This window comes from Armigeres subalbatus, chromosome 3 (assembly GCF_024139115.2).
Source record: "Armigeres subalbatus isolate Guangzhou_Male chromosome 3, GZ_Asu_2, whole genome shotgun sequence".
NCBI lineage: Eukaryota > Metazoa > Arthropoda > Insecta > Diptera > Culicidae > Armigeres > Armigeres subalbatus.
In genome coordinates this window covers 219125954-219146304 of record NC_085141.1, presented here as the reverse complement: position 1 = coordinate 219146304, position 20351 = coordinate 219125954, and the positions used below count along the sequence as shown (strand labels likewise).

General features: G+C 42.8%; 1 protein-coding gene across 1 annotated transcript in view; it reads left to right on the top strand.

Annotated features, from left to right (window-relative positions):
• Positions 1-20351, top strand: part of LOC134219929 (uncharacterized) — a 536387-nt gene that overhangs the window by 206 nt on the left and 515830 nt on the right. The window contains exon 2 of the mRNA XM_062698833.1: positions 16134-16949. Within this exon, the coding sequence (XP_062554817.1) occupies positions 16666-16949 (284 nt within the window). The 5' untranslated portion in view covers positions 16134-16665. The remainder of the gene's footprint in view (positions 1-16133; positions 16950-20351) is intronic.

Here is a 20351-nt window from a genome sequence, read left to right as displayed (position 1 = left end):
GACTAGGATATGAGCCATCAGGAAAATATGAGAAAATGACTTTTCCCGCAGCTGCTGTGATTACTGGCTGGGAGAGAAGATACGGTCACCTGACTTGGTGTTGGTGTTGTTCCGCGATGTAGCGTGTGGGAGACACATGTACACTTTTGTTTTCAATCGTTACAATGCCGCCGATCGCCAAGGAATACGGTTTCCAGTAGATTTTTATATTCGTATTTATTATGTATATCGTTGAGTCCAGATACATCTTGGTATTTTTAACGCGGTTAACCTGAACTTTAACTACTTCTTAAATACCACCCTAACTAAATTTTCCTTGATTATTTTTTGGTTTCCACTCATTGTTTTATTCATGTTAACAATCTAGAAGAACTGTAAGGTCGTTAATATTTCTCATAAATCATATTTTTTCTCACATGTATTATTTAGCAAATTTGTTCAGAGGGTCTTGGCCCATAAGAAATTAATTAGAAACCAATGTTTCTTTACCAAATGCCACCAGTGCCGATTCATTTTTCAACCGGACAAACAAAGCATCGAGGTACATCTTCGGACCCTAACTTATGTACTTCGTGGCTTCGGCAAAAAAAAGCTATTATAGTCATGACTGTACTAGACATGAGATATAATAGAACTGATTTTTTTTTTTGGCTCACCGAAGACTCATGCACGAGCTGACTCGCTTGCGATTCTGCATGGAGAGCATCACGCATCGTTTCGCTCATTCGTCGAAAAATGATTTCGCTCCAAAAAGTGTCAATACCCAATCGAAGCGTATTTTATGTTTACGTATGGATTTGTTCCATCCATTGTTTTAAGCAAAGAAAGTTATTCCGATGAAATTAACGAAGAAGAACACGCAAAAATCACGTAATGATGCAAATTGCGAGTCGAATCATGGACGATTCTCTGGGCCATGAGTCTGGTGAGGTTTGTCTCGCGCTTGTTTTGAATCGTGGATCAGATTTGAGAATTTGAGTTTTAACCAACACTGCTTATTATCTATTTCTATAAAAAATAACTTTTTATATATAAAGTTAAAAGAAATGTTTTGATTTTCTTATCTATGTGTACCTAAGGGCTATGTGTTGGCTTCAAAAACAAACTGTTTATAGATTGGCCTGGAAACCCATAGTGTTATATACCAATTGACCCAGCTCGACAAATTGAGGCGATGTGTGTGATCAGCATATTTAGAGATCAGCTTACGGACGAGTATTGAGGTTGGTCCAAAGATTCCGGGTGGAGATAGCTTCCGGTTTAATTGTGACCCGACGACCCGAAGCCGGTGCATTCGCACGCCACGATGTAGTCCGCGGTGGTAGACCGAGCATACCCCGATTAACAGATTTCCATTGCCCTTGAAGCATTTGGCTTCCTGCTTAACCGTTGAGCCATTCAGCTTCCTCCTTGATCGCGGACTACTCGGATAGTCCCCGGCGGTGGATCAAACCTACTCCGATGGACTGTCATCGATTCGTTGCGAATAACCTCGACGTTCGACTGTTTTTACCAGAATGATTCATTGTCGTTCACGTTAGTACTTCTTCTTCTTCTTATTGGCATTACACCCCCCTGTGGAAGTGCTGCTTAGTGTTCATGCAGCACTTCCAAAGTTATTAACCGCGAGGTTTCTAAGACATGTTACCATTTATGAATTCGTATATCATGAGGCTAACACGATGATACTTTTATGCCCAGGGAAGTCGAGACAATTTCCAAACCGAAAATTTCCTAGACCGGCACCGGGAATCGAACCTAGCCACCCTTAGCATGCTCTTGTTTTATAGCCGTGCATCTTACCGCTAGGCTAAGGAGGGCTCCCGTTAGTACTACATTTGCCTTATTGCTAGGGTTAGTAACAGCTTATGCGGGGTTCGCTGTAACTATGCATGTCCTCAAACATGCTGACTTCGCTAGGTTCCCACGGGATGTAGCTGGCGTTTGTGCACTCCTCGTCTTTCTTGACCACCAGTTTGATGGGCATCATGCACGTGAATACGCATGGCCAAAGATGCATCTGAACACGAGAACGCGTGTTCGTGTTCAAAAAGTTTTTTTTTTTACCAGTTCATTTATTTGGTAGGCTCAGTCGTGTATGACACTTTGCGGAGCCGCAATTCTCAAGTATGATATTTTTACATGGTATATCATCTTATCTTAACAGTTAGTTGGGAGGGGACATAGACCATAATACTCGTGGCGACTCAAGGTTAAAAAACTTAATACAGGACGGACGGGGTAGGGATTTGGGTTTAGGTTATTTCAGCTGCTCATCCGGGCGTTTAACGTTGAACGTTGAAAACGATTTTGCGTGGCGTCGTGCTCGATTTTGGTTCGTCATGGAACATCTTCCGGATGGCCAAAGCTTCGGGGTACATGGTACAGAGAAACAGAATCGGACAAGAAAAAAAAACTGAGAAAGAGAAGAATATAGGCATTAAACTTTGATGTCAGCCAAGCACAGGAAGGCATAGATGGCCTGCATATATATCACATCGCGATCTCCCAAAACACCTCTTATATCCCGGAAGGGCTGTTTACCTCGGGCCACAAGGGTATCTAAGGCGTCATTTTCCGAGCAATACCAAACTGATCGATGTCATCGTAACCGGCTCCGCACCTACATAGGTTGCTATCGACCAGGTTTATTCTGTAGAGATGTGTGTTTAGTGAATAGTGATTGGACATAAGTCTCGACATCGTGCGAATGAAGCCTCGACTTAAGTCCTTATCTCTGAACCACGCTCGCGCAGCAACTTTGGAAACTATGGAAAATAGCCATCGTCCAATTGTGTGACCAATTCATTTGCCAATTTTGAAGAGTATTCTGACGGACTAATAGGAAAAACTCATTGTTCGAGATTTGTCTATCATAAACTTCACCTTCCTGTGCGCCCACCTTTGCTAGCGAGTCCGCCTTCTCATTGTCATAGATTAGGCAATGGGACGGGACCCATACAAAGATAATCTTGAATGATCTTTCAACCAAATCACGCATCTGCTCTCTTATGATTGTAAGAAAGTAAGATGCGTGCTTAACAGGTTTCATCGACCGGAGTGCCTCGATAGAACTAAGACTATCCGAGAAGATGAAATAATGGTCTACGGGCTGATCGGAAATTATCCCCAAAGCGAAGTTAATTGCTGCCAGCTCAGCAACATAAACCGAACACGGTTCCTGAAGTTTTCGGAAGGTGGTTGAGCTTACGTTGAAAACACCGAAGCCAGTGGATCCGTTAATGCGAGAACCATCAGTGAAATATCTGTTATTGCAATTGACATGTTCATATTTTTCAGAAAAAGTGGAAGGGATAGATATTTGTCGAAGATGATCTGGTATTCCTTGAATAGCGTGTTTCATGGACAGATCGTATTCAATTGAGGAACTGTCGTTGACGAAGTGAACTCGAGGTGGATTATAACATGGAAGACAGAGATCTGTCGATATGTAGTTGAGATAGACTCGCAGGTATCTTGAACGATGAGCCAGTTCAAGCATATTATCGAAGTTTTCTAATACAAGTGTGTTAATTGTTCCACATTTGATCAGTACTCTAAGTGAGAGCTTCCCAGTAACGGTGCTTTAAAGGAGTGACTCCAGCAAGCACCTCCAGGCTCATGTTATGCGTTGAATGCATACAGCCAAGGGCAATACGCAAACAACGATATTGAATTCGTTCCAATTTGATCAGGTGGCAATCAGCTGCTGAGAGGAAGCAGCAAGAGCCATACACTAAAACAGAGAGAATAGTCGTTTTATAAAGTTTGATGAGGTCTTCCGGGTGAGCGCCCCACCAAGTTCCAGAGATAGAACGGAGAAAATGGATCCTTTTTCGGCATTTCTCTAACAAATAATCAAAATGGGTTTTCCAGGTACACTTGGAATCAAACCAGACCCCAAGGTATTTAGAAGATAAAGATTGGTTTATGTCATCTTTCAACAGCTTTAGTTTCAGTTGAGCTGGGTACCGCTTCTTAGTAAACACTACCAATTGAGTTTTTTGTGGAGAGAACTCGATCCCTAAATGTCTGGCCCAAACAGTCAGGTTATTTAGGGAATTTTGCAATGGTCTTTGCAGGACATTTGCACATGAACCTCTTAGGGAGATCACGGCATCATCTGCAAGTTGTCTAAGCGTGCATTGTCCTTCCAAACAGTTGTCAATATCTTTAACATAGAAATTATAAAGCAAGGGACTTAAACATGAACCTTGGGGAAGGACCATGTAGCTATTTCTGGAAGTTGTCAGAGTGCCGAGAGTAAAGTTCATATGTTTTACTGACAACAAATTGTACAAGAAATTATTCAAAATAACGGGTAATCCACTACTGTGCAAATTTTCCGACAGTACTTCTATGGAAACAGAATCAAAAGCGCCCTTAATATCCAAGAAAACTGAAGCCAGTTGCTCCTTGTGCGCAAAGGCCAGCTGTATATCTGAAGAGAGCAGCGCTAGACAGTCATTTGTTCCTTTACCTTTTCGAAACCCGAATTGAGTATTTGACAGTAATGCATTTTGCTCGACCCAATGGTCAATTCTTGAAAGGATCATTTTCTCCAATAATTTCCTCATGCACGATAGCATGGCAATCGGTCGGTATGAATTGTGATCAGACACTGGTTTCCCAGGCTTTTGAATAGCTATTACTTTGACCTGGCGCCATTCTGGTGGTACGATGTTGTACTCCATGAAACAGTTGTACAGGTCAAGTAATCGTCTTTTTGCGATATCTGGGAGGTTTTTAAGAAGATTGAATTTGATGTTATCGCATCCCGGAGAAGAATTGTTTGATGAAAGAAGAGACATAGAAAGTTCCAGCATTGAGAATGGTCCACCCAAAGAACCGGGATCAGTGACTGATTCTCGAAATAGCGGTTCTGCTGGTACGGAATCTGGGCAGACCTTTATTGCGAAGTTGAATATCCACCGATTGGAGTATTCTTCACTCTCATTGGTGGAAATGCGGTTCCGCATGTTGCGGGCCGTTTTCCAAAGTGTTGTCATTGAGGTTTCTCGTGATAGTCCCTCAACAAAACGTCGCCAGTAGCTACTTTTTTAGCCTTGAGAAGATTTTTGAGCTTTCTTTCAAGCCTCAAATACTCTTCGAAAAGCTCAGACCTTCCGTGTTTACGGAAAGCCTTGAAGGCATCAGATTTCTCGGAATACAACTTAGTACATTCATCATCCCATCCAGGGGTGGCTGGTCTTCTTATGACAGATGTACTTGGAACGCGTCGTTTCTGAGCTTCTAGTGCGCTTTTATGAATTAACTCAGTAAGGAATCGATATTCATCCAAAGGTGGAAGAGTATCAGTTGATTCAATACCAATTTTTACCGCCGATGCAAATTTTCCCAGTCGATGTTTTCGTGAGGTCGAAAGTAACATTTACTGGCACTGATCGTTGATAGCCACTTTTGATTGTGGTGACTATCGGCATGTGGTCACTACCATGGGGATCTTGGATTACCTTCCACGTGCAATCTAATGATAGTGAATTAGAGCATAAAGACAGATCTATTCGACTTTCCTGACCTTGAGGTCCTATTCGAGTTACTTCGCCTGTGTTCAAAATATTCAAGTTGAAATCGTCGCACAAATCATAGAAAATAGGCGCTCTGCTATCGTCTCTAGTTTCGCCCGATGCAATACCATGTGCATTCATATCACCCAGTATTAAAACTGGGGATGATAAAAGAGAGACTGCGCTCCAAAGATGCCGACGATTAAGTGAGGCATTTGGGGAATATACACTGAAGCTATGCAAAGGTCTTTATTCTTTACATTTACTTGGCAAGCGACGATTTCTAAACCATTAACAGTCGGAATGGGAATTCTGTAGAAAGTGTGAGATTTTTGATTCCCAAAAGAACGCCACCATAATGATCATTCCGATCTTGGCGAATAATGTTAAAATCGTGGAAGTTGATTTCATCTTCAGAAGAAAGCCATGTTTCACAGAGTGCAAATATATCGCAATCGGAGTTGCGAATTAAAAACTTAAACACGTCCAATTTATGTTTCAGACTGTGACAGTTCCACTGCAGCACAGTGATTGTATCTTGTATGGCCGTATTATCCATCGAAAGATACAAGTCCTGCAAGAAGGGGCCATGAAACAGTCAATTGCTTCAGATAACTTTCAACTGTTGGAATAAAGAGGTCAATGATTGGCTTCAATGAATTCGGAATATTGAATAAGTTCAAAATACGATCCACAAGGTCCTTAAAGGATATCAATCCTCGCTTGGACGAGATTCTTTTCTTGGAAGTGCGAGTAGCAGTTTTCTGCTCAGAGATATTCCTTGACTGATGTTTCTTTGTAACATCAGTTTTAGGCAATGGCGGGAATGTCTTACTGCAACATGGGTCAAAAGGAGCAGTATAGACAGGTTGCTTCGGAATTTTAAATAATCCCCCATTACCATCAGATTTAGGCAAGCTTCTAGGGATGATTTTGGTTTTCTTACGGCGCAATCCCGGGGAAGACAGTTTCTTCCTCTTTTCGGGTACGTGTACCTCCGCAGAATCATCCATATCGGCTACGTCAGAGTCCGATTCGTCTATGGAAATGACATCATAAAAATCACTTACTTGAACGGCAGCTGAAATAGCAGCCGTTGCGTTGGCAGTTGCGGATGTGTCTTGCGACTTCACCATTTCTGCATACGACTGCTTAGAGCGCTGTACTAACGAGCGCTTAACTTTTTGGGTACGCTTTTTGTACACCGGGCATTCTTGCAAACCATGAGGAGGGTCCATGCCACAATAAGCGCACTTTGTAACTTGTTGTTGGCAGGACTCCTCCTATGCTTTCAAAACATTTGCCACAACGGGGCTTGTTGTCGCAAAACTCGGCAGTGTGCCCCAACTGTTTGCAGTTGGTACAATTGAAAATTCTGGGTACAAAAAGACGCACCGGAAACAACATATTTTCGATATCTACATATTTTGGGAGTATCGAACCGGCAAACGTTACCCGTAGCGAACCTGACTTCGAATATACTTTTTTACCATCTACCATAGCTGCTGAATGCAATTCCTTGCAGTCCAGAATATCCACGGTAGACTGCAGGGCATTCTTTAGACGGCCTTTTCCTGCAAGTACATCCTTGCAAGTCAGGCTCGCTGCGTTAATTACGCCTTCAATCTCGACCTCCCGCGAGGGGACATAAACCAAAGATTCCACATTATAGTTCTGGTCTTTGCGATAGCATTTGCATCCTGGTATGTAGGGGCGGTTACACGTAGTTTGTTCCGATTGATCTGATGAAAATCAGTTTTCGGAAAACGACGCGTCAAGTTACGTTTGATTCCTAAAAAATCAATACTTTTCACTTTCTGCCGAAAGTAAACAACCCAGGGACCAGATGATGGGGCTTGGAAAAATCGCGCGGAACGACATTGTCTTTGGGAGGCGTTTCGCCTCCACTCACTTCGTCCATGTATCAAAGATAAAAAAAAAACGAACAGTGGGTAATGTCTGTGACGTAACCGCTAAGTGGACGTAGGACTTGACTTGACCATGCCTTTAAGATACATAATATGTCCAAATTTCTCACATCAACTATTTTGGATAAACAATCGGCGTTGCATACCATTCCTTGGCAAAATCTTCTCATCAAACCGACACAGAAATCAAATCTACCTCGAACAAGAATTATAAAAAAAAAACAAAATTCAGGAAGCATCTGTCCGGTCACGAAATATTAGCCTCGACAATGGCAACCTTCCCACTGAAGGACTGCCTGAAATAAACCACAAGTTGGCTCAGCAGGGGATGTAGACTGTATCTCAGCCCTTCCACTGAAGAGCCTTCTAATCCAAAAGGATAGCGACTGAAGGAGAACATTATTATTAACTCTTAGAGCCTTGAAAAAGGCTGTTTGCTTCGGCTAAGTGCAAAAGTAAGAAAACGATCTTTTCAAATAACCGAGAATTACTAGTGATGGTATAAAAAAGACTGAATGCTCTGCGAGCGAATGCACTTTTCTTTTATACCTTATTTTGAATCTTCTCTGCTTCCCAATTGGTGGGCCAATCAGCTAGTGTCTTGTATCCCGCTTCTTTGTCAGTCAAAGCGTCATCATCATCAACGCGTTCGAGAAGGGCTTCTTCTTTTTTACGCTTGTTGCTCGCTGCTGGCGTCTATTTCTTAACGGGACTCTTCGCTAGATACAGGCCAATAAGCCGGGCAAGCGAGCTTAGAATTGCAGTTCAGGTGGGAAGTAGGGTGTTCTTTTCTGAGACAACATTGTTAATAGTAGAAGGAAGGAAACACCCGGACATGGGATTTCGGGTGATAAGATTTAGAATTCATAACATGGGACGATCATTTAGTCACGTTCGCTTTGTGTGCGGTCAGTATCAAACAATGTTTTTCTACATATTTTTTTTATCAATGCCAAAAAATCCAACATTCGATGAAAAATCGATTGATAGTTTATTAATGTTTGAGCTGTTATCGGTGGTTTTTTATCCAAATAAGACTATGTGAAAGGTTTGAACATCTTATGAATCTTTAAAGGCATGGTCAAGTGTCCTTCGTCCACTTCGCGTTTAAGTCAGAAAAATTATCCACTGTTAGTTTTGACGCTTTATGAAAATCACGCATAAAATTTTATCTCTAGAATATTGGATTTGGCACCCAAGTACAATTTCGGGGTTGTTACGACTAAGCGAATTTCGCGATTTTCGCGGATTTTGCGGTTTTCGCGGATTCGGCGCGGATTTACATAACGACTTTAGGACTTTGTGCGGATTTAGTTTTAGGAGCATTTCAACAAATGAAATTCTATATCTAAGGACGTTTATTTGAAAATAAAATTATCACGCAAACGCTCTCTAATTAGTTGATTGTACTACATTTTCAAAATGATTCTTTTGCGAAAAACTCTTTAGTAAGTATATTAGTGGTTCTGAAAAGATCCATTCATAATGTTAGATGTAAATTTCCTCTTGAGCGGTTCAACTGGGAGTTTATGATTGTTTAAAACATTATGAATCGATGTCTGCAGGAATACCAAACGCTTAACCGCTGCTGCCATCGGCCGAGAAAACTTGATCAGTAGTGTTGTCGTCGACACTCTGTCGTCACACACCGCCGTGCCGCGCTTACTGTTGGCTTCTCGACAATGCCGGGCTGAAAATACCGATGATGCTGACGATTCTACCTTGCTCTTGAAAAGGCTTTAGGTTTGCGAATGCGTGGCTGAGACGATGATGCAACCGTTCAAAAATTCCGACGATGCGATGCTGTTATTGCTTTGCCTGTTTCGGTCAGATTGAGAGGAAAAATACGCGCTGCGCTATTTTATGCCTTCTTAGCAGACCTAGCGTGAGCTCATTCGTTGACGTCTGCACCAATCAGAACGTGGTAATGGAATGATGCAAGAATGATGCGGTACCCATATTTATAGGTTTTCGTGAATTCAATGTTTTGCTTTGAAAACAGTTTTAGGCTTATTGAAACAAGTTTTCGGATATTATCAAGCATTAATATGAAAGGCATACTTGAAAGCTGTCGATTGAGGGGTTAACTGCAGAAATCTGTTCACTAGGGTAAAAGCTATTAACGTTTGAAATCTTTCAACACAGCGTAACGCGGCCGATTTAGAAATTTTGAAATGACACCCGGTATAGTAAAGAGAGACGTAAGTCCTACGTCAAAACTTAAATAAATTTGGTACATTCAAAGTTAATTGCCTATATGCCGGGTATTAAGCCACCCGGAGTGGAAATTAATTACTATGTCTGAAACTTGATTATGCATATGTACAACATGTGATAGATTTAGTTCGGAAAAGGTATTGGAGGGTAACCGCCCCTTCGGTGGGGTTTGATCCCACGACCCCAGTTCGCATGACAGGTGCTTTCCCTACTAAGCTACGATGGACCTCCGTCGTCCACCGCAGATTAGCGGGTACTGATGAAACCAATTTCCCAGCACCAGGTACCAGCCGATCTCTCGCAATACATTTTCAGAACTAACTCTCTCAAATGTATTTTTTTTTGTACACAATGTCAACCAAGTAGGATGAGTATTTAATATTGTCCGGCTCCTACACACTTGCTTCATCAGCAACGGCGCTCAATGAAGTAGGGTTGTGTGAGGTTGTGCCAGTTTGGTTTCATCAGTACCCGCTAAGCTGCGGTGGACGACGGAGGTCCTTCGTAGCTTAGTAGGGAAAGCACCTGTCATGCGAACTGGGGTCGTGGGATCAAACCCCACCGAAGGGGCGGTTACCCTCCAATACCTTTTCCGAACTAAATCTATCACATGTTGTACATATGCATAATCAAGTTTCAGACATAGTAATAAATAAATTTATTTAAGAAAAAAATATTTTTTTGGACCAGGCTAATGCCCACTCTTTCTGCACTGTCCGATTCTTTCTGTCGAGAAAAAAGTGTACCCAACTCCACCGCATGCAAACAATACAAAGCGAATAGGTACTTAGCCGTTTTGTTTCTGCCTTTGTAGGTGCCTACGAACGTCGTCGTACGGGGATGGATGATGCTCTGTCCGAATGCTGATATTCACGGCACTGTAATGATTACCGGTTGGTAATTTACCAATTACAGCCCGCTTCCTTCTGGTCGCCAGGAATTCACCTTGCGAAACTTCGGTGCCGTTTATTTGGCAACTTATAAAAGCACTTGATCGAGTTCGCGTGAGAGATCCAAACTAAATGCGTCTGACTCGGTCCGATGCGACACAGGGAATGTGTTCAAAACGTTCTGAACACTGCACACTGTTCAAGAGCACTGACCTAACTTAGCAACTTGTATCCTAGGAAAACAAATTCAAGCGAAGGCATGCTACACATTGTTCGGCTAGTAACGGAACACGTGGGCAGCTAACGGATAGAAATCAAGCATGGTCGTATGTTTTTTGCATAGTTCCACATCTAAGGAATCTTAGTTACCATGATCGTTTTCCTTGCATACCAACCCAGTGCACACTGAACTGTGTTCAGAGTTCAAAACCAAGAACACCAAGGCGCGCTCTTGGCTCATGTTCTAACACGGTGCGGTAAACGATGATGACTTTCCAGCCTTCGGTCGGTGCAGTTTTCGCTCAACGTCGACCCCCAGACTGGACCTCCGTACCGCAGCATTGAAACCGCTACGCTTGCTAGCAGCCTTCGCCTGCTAGAGCACATCCTCTAGCTGTTTACCATCATCCTCGATAGCACCGCTATCGCCGTTGACGCGCGCTTGCATGCGTAGTCGAAATGACTTTTGAAGCACAGCTTATCGTCGAGCATCATCACCAATTGTTTAAGAGATCGAATTGACGCCTCCTGCACCGATCTTCGGTTGTGAATGAGTAGAGTACCATCTCCGTTATATGATGGGAGCGTTAGCCAAGCATCCCTCAGTCTCGAAGATCAGTACCAGATCAGTAGTAGTTTATCAGAATCGTGTACAACCCTGCCGGTACTCCGAACTGGAAAAGCGGATACCGTGCCGCTTGCATTTAATGTCAACGAACGACTACAGCATGTTCTGGACTAACTTCTTAGTAGCTTCCCTGCAGTATCTATTAGACAAATTGGTCTGTACGCTGACAGGACTTCTGGTAGCTTGCCAAATTCCGATGATTGTACCAAACGCTGTCTCTTTTATATATCCGGGATATCCACTCGTCCAGGCACCTCAGCATGGCTGACCTGAACATGTCCGGATTTGTCATTATGGATGCCTTTAACGCAATGTTCGGGATCCCATGCGGACCAGGTGCTTTACTCGAGTCGAGGGACACATTCGCCACCTCTTCGTCGTCTGCTCCTACCTCCTGTGGTCTGCTAAGACCACCTGGCCTAGCGCTCAATATGAGGACAAGGATCATCTCGCTCGCTCTCGCCCGCCTTATTTGAAAACCTGAAAACCGATGTCCGCCAGCCTCTCAGCGCTGCATTTCGACTTGAGCACGTCGGCGTTGCGGTCTTTATTTGTTTTTATAAGAAGCGCTTTCCTCTTCTCACTAGCTCTCGCCGGGCGCGTGGTTACCGCTTTTTCCTTCTTTGATTACCTGGTTATCGTTTGTCAGGGACCGTCCAACCGCTGGTTGGCTTGGTCGGGTTTGCTTTTCGCATTCGGTGATCGACTGGCATGTTTCGGCAAGCTTTCTCACGTCGGTCGACCTGTCTTGCGACTTTCGTGGACCTGCTTTCCTGGTCTGGGCTCGCCTGACACCTTTTTGCGTTCTGTGAGTTACGCTTATTGCCGGACGAGTCACCGGATCGCTTGGTTGTCCTCTTTTCTGTAGCTCTATCGATGAGTGGAAAATCTAACACTTCTTGTGCGATAATTGAGGAGACGCCTTCCAGGCTAGCCGCAAGCTCTTCATGTTCCTGGTTTGCAACAAGAACCAAATTGCGAAGCTTAAGCAGGTTCAGCTTCAGGCCGTATTGTGCTGCTCCATGCCGGCACCGTTAACGCTCTTTTCGACCTTTGCTCCGTCACTCGTTTCCTTCAGCCTCGGTAGTAGGGCCGGATTGGCGAAATCCAGAAAGGAATCAACTGTTCCTACTCCTGGTTGGGTGAGCCAGGTGGCTGGATTGGGCTGGTATGCCCCAAAGACTTCCACTGTTTTACGGGACGGAAAGCAGTTGTGGCATTAGCCCACACGCCATTTCAAGACGGTATCACTCGGCTTTACTCAAGGAGTGGAATGACACAACTGCATTGTTATTTATTATTTATGTATTCAGACTGGCGGTCACCAGTGAGCCCAAGTACACGAATTCTTCAACCACCTCGATTTCGTCACCACCGATGCAAAATCGAGGTGGGTGGCTCACATTGTCTTCTCTTGAACCCCTTCCTATCATGTACTTCGTCTGCGATGTGTTGATGACTAGTCCAATCCGCTTAGCTTCCCTTTTCAGTATCCATCTTCTCAAAGTTACGTGCCATAATATCTATGTCGTCGGCGAAGCCAAATAGCTGGACGGACTTATTGAAAATTGTACCACTCGTGTTAATCCCTGCTTTTCGTATTACCCCTTCCAAAGCGATGTTGAATAGCAGACACGAAAGACCACCATCTTGCCGTAACCCTCTACGCGTTTCGAAGGGACTCGAGAATGCTCCTGAAACTCGAACTACGCACATCACCCGATCCATCGTCGCTTTGATCAACCGTGTCAGTTTATCCGGAAATCCGTGTTCGTGCATTAGCTGCCATAGCTGGTCCCAATCGATTGTATCATATGCGGCTTTGGAGTCGGCTCGTTGTATTCGCGGCATTTCTGCAGTACTTGGCCAATGGAGAACACCTGGTCCGTGGTGGAGCGTTCGCCCATAAAACTCGCCTGGTACTGCCCCACCAACTCCCTTGCAATTGGTGCTAGTCGACGGCATAACATTTGGGAGAGTACCTTGTAGGCGGCGTTCAGCAATGAGATTGCGCGGTAGTTGCTACAATCCAGCTTATCGCCCTTTTTGTAGATGGGACACACGACACCTTCCATCCACTACTGCAGCAAAACTTCCTTCCCCCAAATCTTGGCAATGACCCAGTGCAGCGCTCTAGCCAGTGCCTCACCAACGTGTTTAAATAGCTCTCCTGCTAGTTGGTCAACCCCAGGGGCTTTGTTGTTCTTCAGCCGGCCAATCTCCTCCTGGATTTCCTGGAGATCCGGAGCCGGTAAAATTATGTCCTGCGCGCGTTCTCCCAGGTCCATCACCATACCGCCATCTTCGTCTGCCACATTGCCATTCAGGTGTTCTTAGTAGTGCTGCCGCCACCTTTGGATCACCTCACGCTCGTTCGTAAGAAGGTTCCCGTTTATGTCCTTACACATATCAGGCTGTGGCACGTGGCCCTCACATGAACGGTTCAACTTCTCATAGAACTTTCGTGTGCTATTAGCGCGGTACAGTTGCTCCGTCTCTTCACAGTCTCGATCTTCCTGTTGGCGCTTTTTCCTCCGGAAAATCGAGTTTTGTCTGTTCCGCGCCCGTTTGTATCGTGCCTCGTTCGCCCTCGTGCGGTGTTGCAGCAATCTCGCCCATGCTGCATTCTTCTCCTCAACTAACTGCTCACATTCGCCGTCATACCAGTCGTTTCTCTGGTCCGGGGCAACCGTGCCAAGTGCAGCGGTTGCGGTGCTACCAATGGCGGATCGAATATCTCTCCAGCCATCTTCAAGAGACGCTGCGCCTAGCTTCCCTTGGGAGTGCCACTTCCAGCTGCTGCGCCTATCCTTGGGCTAGTCTACCGTCTTGTAGCCGCCCAATGTTAAGCCGCGGCGTCCGACTTCGACGCGTGTTGTACACCGTTGAGAGTTTTGAGCGCAGGCATACTGCAACGAGGTAGTGGCCGGATTCAATATTCGCACTGCGGTAAGTGAGGACGTTCGTGATGTCGGAGAAGAATTTACCGTCGATTAGAACGTGGTCTATTTAGTTTTCCGTTTGGTTAGGTGATCTCCATGTGGCCTTGTGGATATTCTTGCGGGAGAGAAGGTGCTTCGGACTACCATTCCACGGGAGGCTGTGAAGTTTATGCATCGTTGGCCGTTGTCGTTCGATACGGTGTGCAGACTATCCGGTCCGATGACCGGTCTATACGTTTCCTCCCTTCCTACCTGTGCGTTCATGTCGCCGCTGACGATTTTGACGTCCCGCAGTGGGCATCCATCGTATGTCTGCTCCAACTGTGCGTAGAACGCTTCTTTCTCGTCGTCGGGTCTCCCTTCGTGTGGGCAGTGCACGTAGATGATGCTATAATTGAAGAAACGACTTTTTATCTTCAGCTTGCACACCTTTTCGTTGATTGGCTGCCACCCAATCACACTTTGGCGCATCTTACCCAGCACTATGAAGCCGGTTCCCAGCTCGTTGGTGGTGCCACAGCTTTGGTAGAAGGTAGCCGCTCGATGCCCGCTTTTCCACACTTTCTGTCCTGTCCAGCAAATCTCCTGCAGCGCCACGACGTTGAAGTTGCGGGGATGTAATCGTAGATCATCCTGTCACAATCCGCGAAACCTAGCGACTTGCAGTTCCATGTTCCAAGCTTCCAATCGTGATCCTGTATTCGTCGCCTAGGTCTTTGCCGATTATATCGAGTCGCATTATCTCTTATATTGTTCGTAATTATTGGTTTTCCAGGCGGCTTATTGGGCCTGCGCAAACCTCCTGTCTCGTCGGAGGGCCGTCGTGTCAGGTCTATTTTGTGTCCCACCTGACACCAGGACTTGGGCTTGTGCGCTTTGAGCGGCACACGGTTATGCAGATATGTATATAAAAACAAGCACAAGCTGACCACTCGTCTGCACATCTGGGAAAACAGACCAGTTACAGGTGGAATGGAAAAAAGTGTCGGGAAGGTGTGGGAATCTTTCTAGAGATCCTCTCTTTTGGAGTATATAAGGGATTTTTTAAATCTTCATAATGATCATGATACACTTGTCTTCTGTATCATAAAATTTGTTATTCTACTTTACTTTTAAGCATTCTTTTTAGAATGGCAAAATACCTGCAGTGATCCGCTTTCCATGAAGCTTTCACTCGCTGCTCAAATAACAATTGTAATAAAACAATGAATAAATAGTGAAAACGTTAGCAGGCCTGGTATGTGGTCCGCAATTTGACCTAAACTTTTGATAAAAATCGACAACCCTATCCACATGGTTCCGAGATTACTAATCGAATCCACTGCACGCTTCTCACGGTTGTATGAACCATCATCGCGTTTAGTGATGTGGCATGCTGCAGGAGCTCAGAATAATGGGTTTCATCGTTCCTGTTTAGGAGAGGAAAGTCAGTTTCCTGGTTCAGTGGCACGTGCATATTTGTGTTGGTACGTGGGAAACGACAACAATGACAACAACAACACCAGGTCGGTGGGAAGTAGTCAAATGCTTGCTGTAAATGTTGCGGAAACACATTTTCTCGATGTTTTTCTCGCGCAATTTGTGGATTGAATCCGAATGGAAGTGAGAGTTTCTGCGATAACGTCGGCGGGAAAGGCACTGTGAAGAGAAGTGATATGTTGCTGTGTATGGTTGTGTGCAAAGGACCTACCGTGGTTCTGTTAGCAGCATCTGACTGACGGAATCGGACAGGAAAAGCAATGAATGAAAATTTTCCCAACAACGAAAGCTTCTATTTTCAGATGAAAAAGTTGCTCCTATTGAAGATGGAGCAAATGTAGTCTTACTTTGTTGTTAAGGGTCGTGGGAAAATCCGAGGCGTTCGGAATCCGGCTGAAGGTAATATAGAACGGATGTGCATACGGCTTCGGGAGAAGTGACAAAAGAAAAGAGCAGGAAAACAGTCCAAATGAGAGTGAATGTGTCATTGCATGAGTATTGTAATATCTTTAATGGATCTTCGCGTGCAAATTTAAGCAAAAGCTGAATGGAGTAATTATAGATTAGTGTACGTTGGGAGATTTAATCTTCGTTGTTGTGACGGGTGAAATTCATGAAGGTGTAATTTGGGTGGGAGTGTTATGCCAATGTGTTCGAATGAAAGTGATTAACAGATTTGAAAGTGTGAAGAGTAGCGTAAATATCTCGGAATCACATCGTTGAGTATGGAGTAAAGCTGTGAATAATAAAATACGAAATAATAGATTGTATCGGTTGGAACGATAGAATAAGCATTTGTTATTTGCAACAGTAATTCAATTCCGATTTAAAAAAATGGAGCGAGTGTGGCGAAAAGTGAATCAGGGCCTTACAATGAGATCATCGTCAACGAAACCTGCACAGACGGTAGCCTCAAGTGCCACAATGACAACGGGCTGCCTTCCGGTGCCGGGATTTCAGCACTCTACCGATACAACGAGTTCGGCCGGATTCGGTGGTGAATCACAAGTCGTAGCCGTGCAGCAGAGACGGCGATCGAACCCACCACAGGGAAGTACAACTGCCTCCTCGGAGAAGAGGCGACGGCGACGGAGACGAAGCCGGCCAAATAGAGATGGGTAAGTGACAGTAATTTTGTTAACCCATGAAAATTACTATTTTGGTAACATCTAATCAACTCAATTATTTAATATCTTTAAAATACTGCACATACGGAATAATTAAATTCTACACCCAACCAGCGGATGATAGATTTTCGTACACTTATGCATAAGTTCCTGAGCATGTCCCCAGCAGCAAACATGTTCCTCACAGGTTACAGCAACTTATATGTAACCAGATTTAGTCGAAATGAAGTTGCTGCAACCATTTTTGTCTTACTTGTGCTGCTCGGGTGTGCACAAGTACCTAATAAATGAAGTTGCACACCCAACCGGCGGTTGTTAGATTTTCTAACAATTCTGTTTAAGAATCTACCAACACCTGTATAAGAATTGGGCATATGCGAAATTGTTAGATTCTTATACAAAAAATGTAAGAAAAGCTTACAATATTGTTAGATTCTTATACAATATTTGTATAAGAATCTAGCAATTTCGCATATGCCCAGTTCTTATACAGGTTTTGGTAGATTCTTATACAGAATTGTTAGAAAATCTAACAACCGCCGGTTGGGTGCACAGATAATGATATCCAGAAGGAATGAACTGCGTGGCAGAGTAATTTCTGCTTCCTATAGCAAGATTTTTAAGATTTCAAATGTTAATAGCGTCTTTGAGTAATTCTCGCTGAGACCGGGCCACTGTTTTCACGAGGTTCTTAAAAATGCCTGAATTTATATTCATTCGAAAGCTTTCGGCGAGTATATTAGGGATCCGAGTGAAATTCTTCAGAAAGATGAACCTTTCGTTAGTTATACACGAAATCATTTTGATGGACCCCTCGATTTTTGTCAATTCTTGACCCACCAAAAACTGTCATAACTGCAACATTTCTCAACTGATCATAGAGATCAGCATATCGTTGCAAAGAGGAAGAGTGTATCCTCAATTTTTAATAATAAAAATAGAGACAGCCATATTGAATTTGGCCTCTATCTCGGATTTCTTTTTGAAAACGATTTTGAATGATATGGAAATGCATTTTTTTTTTTTTTTTTTTTTATATTTTATTATTTTTTTTTTTTAACTAATTTTATTTGCTAATTATCTAATACATGCATTCATCTCTTAGACTAGGTGTTCCGTGTTTTCTTAACACTATCATCCTTATTTGCTATGTTACGCTTTAAGTTATTATTAATACATTTCAATTGCCTCTGGCAGTTAGAATTTTTCCTCTGGTTCAATTCAACCATGTAGGAATTACAATGTTTCAACTTAAACTAAACTTAACCTATTTTATACTAAGGGTACAAGGAGTTGATCGTTGCAATAGAAGATTGCAACGATTTTTGTCTAAAATTGGAAATTATTTTTGTTGGACATTTGTTGCAATGTCTCAATATTAGAAATTCTATGAAGTTCATTGGTACTATACCACGGAGGCAACTTCAGAATCATTTTCAAAATTTTATTTTGAATCCTCTGGAGTGCCTTCTTTCTGGTATTGCAGCAACTAGCCCATATTGGCACAGCATACAACATGGCAGGTCTAAAAATTTGTTTGTAAATCAAAAGTTTGTTCTTAAGACAAAGTTTAGATTTTCTGTTTATAAGTGGATATAGGCACTTAATATATTTGTTACATTTGGCTTGAAGGCCTTCAATGTGATTTTTTAAAGCTAATTTTTGATCTAGTAGAAGTCCTAAATATTTAGCTTCGCTAGACCAATTCATTGGAATCCCATTCATAGTGTCAAAATGTCTGCTAGAAAGCTTCAAATAAAAAGCTGAGTTTTGGCAGCATTCGGGGAAATTTTCCATTTTTGCAAGTAAGTGGAGAAAATATCCAAACTTTTTTGCAATCTACTACAAATGACACGAAGGCTACGCCCTTTGGCTGAGAGACCTGTGTCATCTGCGAACAAAGATTTTTGACACCCTGGTGGTAAATCAGGTAAGTCAGAAGTAAAAATGTTATACAAAATGGGCCCCAGTATGCTGCCTTGGGGAACACCAGCTCTTACAGGTAATCTATCAGATTTAGTATTCTGATAGTTTACCTGCAGTGAGCGATCTGATAAATAATTTTGGATCAGTTTAATGATGTACAGAGGAAAATTAAAATTCATCAATTTTACAATCAAACCTTCATGCCAAACACTGTCAAATGCTTTCTCTATATCAAGAAGAGCAACTCCAGTCGAATATCCTTCAGATTTGTTGAGCCGAATTAAGTTCGTAACTCTTAATAACTGATGAGTGGTTGAATGCCCATGGCGAAAACCAAATTGCTCATCAGCAAAAATAGAATTGTCATTAATATGAACCATCATTCTATTTAAAATAATCTTTTCAAACAGTTTGCTTATTGAAGAAAGCAAACTGATTAAGGATAACTAGAAGCCTCAGCTGGATTTTTGCCCGGCTTCAAAATTAGAACAACTTTGGCGTTTTCCATGTATCTGGGAGGTATGCCAATTGAAAACATTTGTTAAATAAATTAACCAAAAGGATAAAGAGCTCTCAGGAAGTTTTTTGATAAGTATGTAGAAAATACCATCATCATCCGGGGCTTTCATATTTTTAAATTTTCTAGTAATAGATCTCACTTCATCCAAATTGGTTCCCAACGAAGGGTCAAAAACATCCTCTTGATTGAGAATGTCTTCGAAGCTTCGTGTAACCTGATCCTCAATTGGACTAGTGAGACCTAGACTAAAATTATGGGCACTCTCGAACTGCTGAGCAAGTTTTTGAGCCTTTTCGCCATTTGTTAATAAAATTTTATTTCCCTCTTTAAGCGCTGGAATTGGCTTTTGAGGTTTTTTTAAAGAATTTTCGTTAATTTCCAAAAGGGTTTCGAACTGGGATCCAACTTCGAGACATTATTCTCAAAGTTGGTATTTCTCAGAATAGCGAAACGTTTTTTAATTTCATTTCGCAAATCTCGCCAAATAACTTTCAACGCGGGATCGCGAGTTCTTTGGTATTGCCTTCTTCTCACATTTTTAAGACGGATCAGTAGCTGAAGATCGTCGTCAATAATAATGGAGTTGAATTTAACTTCACATTTCGGAATTGCAATGCCTCTGGCTTCGACAATTAAATTTGTCAAAGATACGAGAGCATTATCAATATCACTTTTGGTATCGAGAGGAATATCAACATCAAAATTCCTATCGATATACGTTTTATATAAATCCCAATCAGCTCTATGATAATTAAAAGTAGAGCTGATTGGATTATAAATGGCTTCTTGTGAGATTTCAAATGTCACAGGAAGGTGATCAGAGTCAAAGTCAACATGAGTTACCAATTGGCCACACAGCTGACTTGAATCCGTTAAAACTAAATCAATTGTAGAAGGATTTCGACTGGAAGAAAAACAAGTTGGTCCATTGGGATATTGAATAGTAT